Source organism: Galeopterus variegatus, unplaced genomic scaffold (genome assembly GCF_000696425.1).
Source record: "Galeopterus variegatus unplaced genomic scaffold, G_variegatus-3.0.2 Scaffold4570, whole genome shotgun sequence".
In the NCBI taxonomy this organism is placed as follows: Eukaryota; Metazoa; Chordata; class Mammalia; order Dermoptera; family Cynocephalidae; genus Galeopterus; species Galeopterus variegatus.
The window spans coordinates 232,633-233,687 of NW_007730681.1; the positions used below are offsets into that span (position 1 = coordinate 232,633).

The 1,055-nt window shown below is 59.1% G+C and overlaps 1 protein-coding gene across 1 annotated transcript in view; it reads right to left on the reverse strand.

Moving 5' to 3' along the window:
* LOC103603357 (protein NipSnap homolog 3A-like) overlaps window positions 1-138 on the reverse strand; it is a 12,288-nt gene extending 12,150 nt beyond the window's left edge. Inside the window, exon 1 of the mRNA XM_008587848.1 lies at window positions 37-138. Within this exon, the coding sequence (XP_008586070.1) occupies window positions 37-138 (102 nt within the window). The remainder of the gene's footprint in view (window positions 1-36) is intronic.
* Window positions 139-1,055: the final 917 nt, after the last annotated feature.

The window sequence follows — 1,055 nt, forward strand, 5'->3', positions numbered from 1 at the left end:
CCTTTTATGGCTTCCCGAATGGAAACGAGCGGTCACCGCACGATTGGCGGGCGCGGGCCGGGGCGGGCTCGGCGGCGTCAACTCCGCCCCGGGCCGGGAGGCGTGGCCCGTCGGCCCGGGCAGCGTGGAGTGTGTCATCTCCCCCTTGGCGTTTGTTCCCCCTAAATTTCCTCAAATGTTCTTTCCCCAAACGTCAGAGGTGATATTAGAATTAGCTGAATGCTGAGATCGTTCTGGGCCCGCCCCCCACCGCATCCGCTCCTGAGTCCTGGCCAGTGGGAAGTGTCAGTGCATGAATGGCCTGTAAGCGATCTCAAAGGGGCGAAGGAGGCATTGTTTCCTTCCGTGTTTCTTGCTCATTTCTGCTCGCTGGAGTAAGCATGTAATGGCTGGAGTTCTCGGACTGTGAGATAGAAGTCACATGCTGAAAATGTGGAACAAGAGAGGAAGCCTAGGTTTCTGACACAGACACACCCCTCTAGGAGTCCTGGATTGCCCTTCTCTGGACATGTTTTACATGAGGAATCATCTTCTAGTTTAAGCCACTGTTATATGGCTTAAACCTATAATTTTTTTTTTAAAAAAGATGACCGGTAAGGGGATCTTAACCCTTGACTTGGTGTTGTCAGCACCACGCTCAGCCAGTGAGCGAACCGGCCATCCCTATGTGGGATCCGAACCCGGGGCCTTGGTGTTATCATGGCCTTTTCCTCCTCCCACCTTCAGTCTGGAGGGAGCGGTGGCGTGGAAAACCACACATTGACAGGAGACCCGACAGCGCCTGGCGAGGCCCTGCGACAACGTGGCGAGCGCTCCCTGAGCCGCTGCCGCCTGACACCCAGGCCAGAAGAGCCCTCTGTTCGCAGCGTGCCTTCCCCTAGCGGCGCCCTTCTTCCTAACAAGCGACCAGGGTACCCAGCCTCAGGGGGACTCCGGGGCTCCCACTAGAACCCGGGCTGCGGTGCGAGCCTCAGGCCCAGGCGGCGCATGCGCGGGGGTCGCAGGCTCCCCGCAAACGCCCCACCCAGCCCCGCCCCTCCTCTTGGGCCACGGCT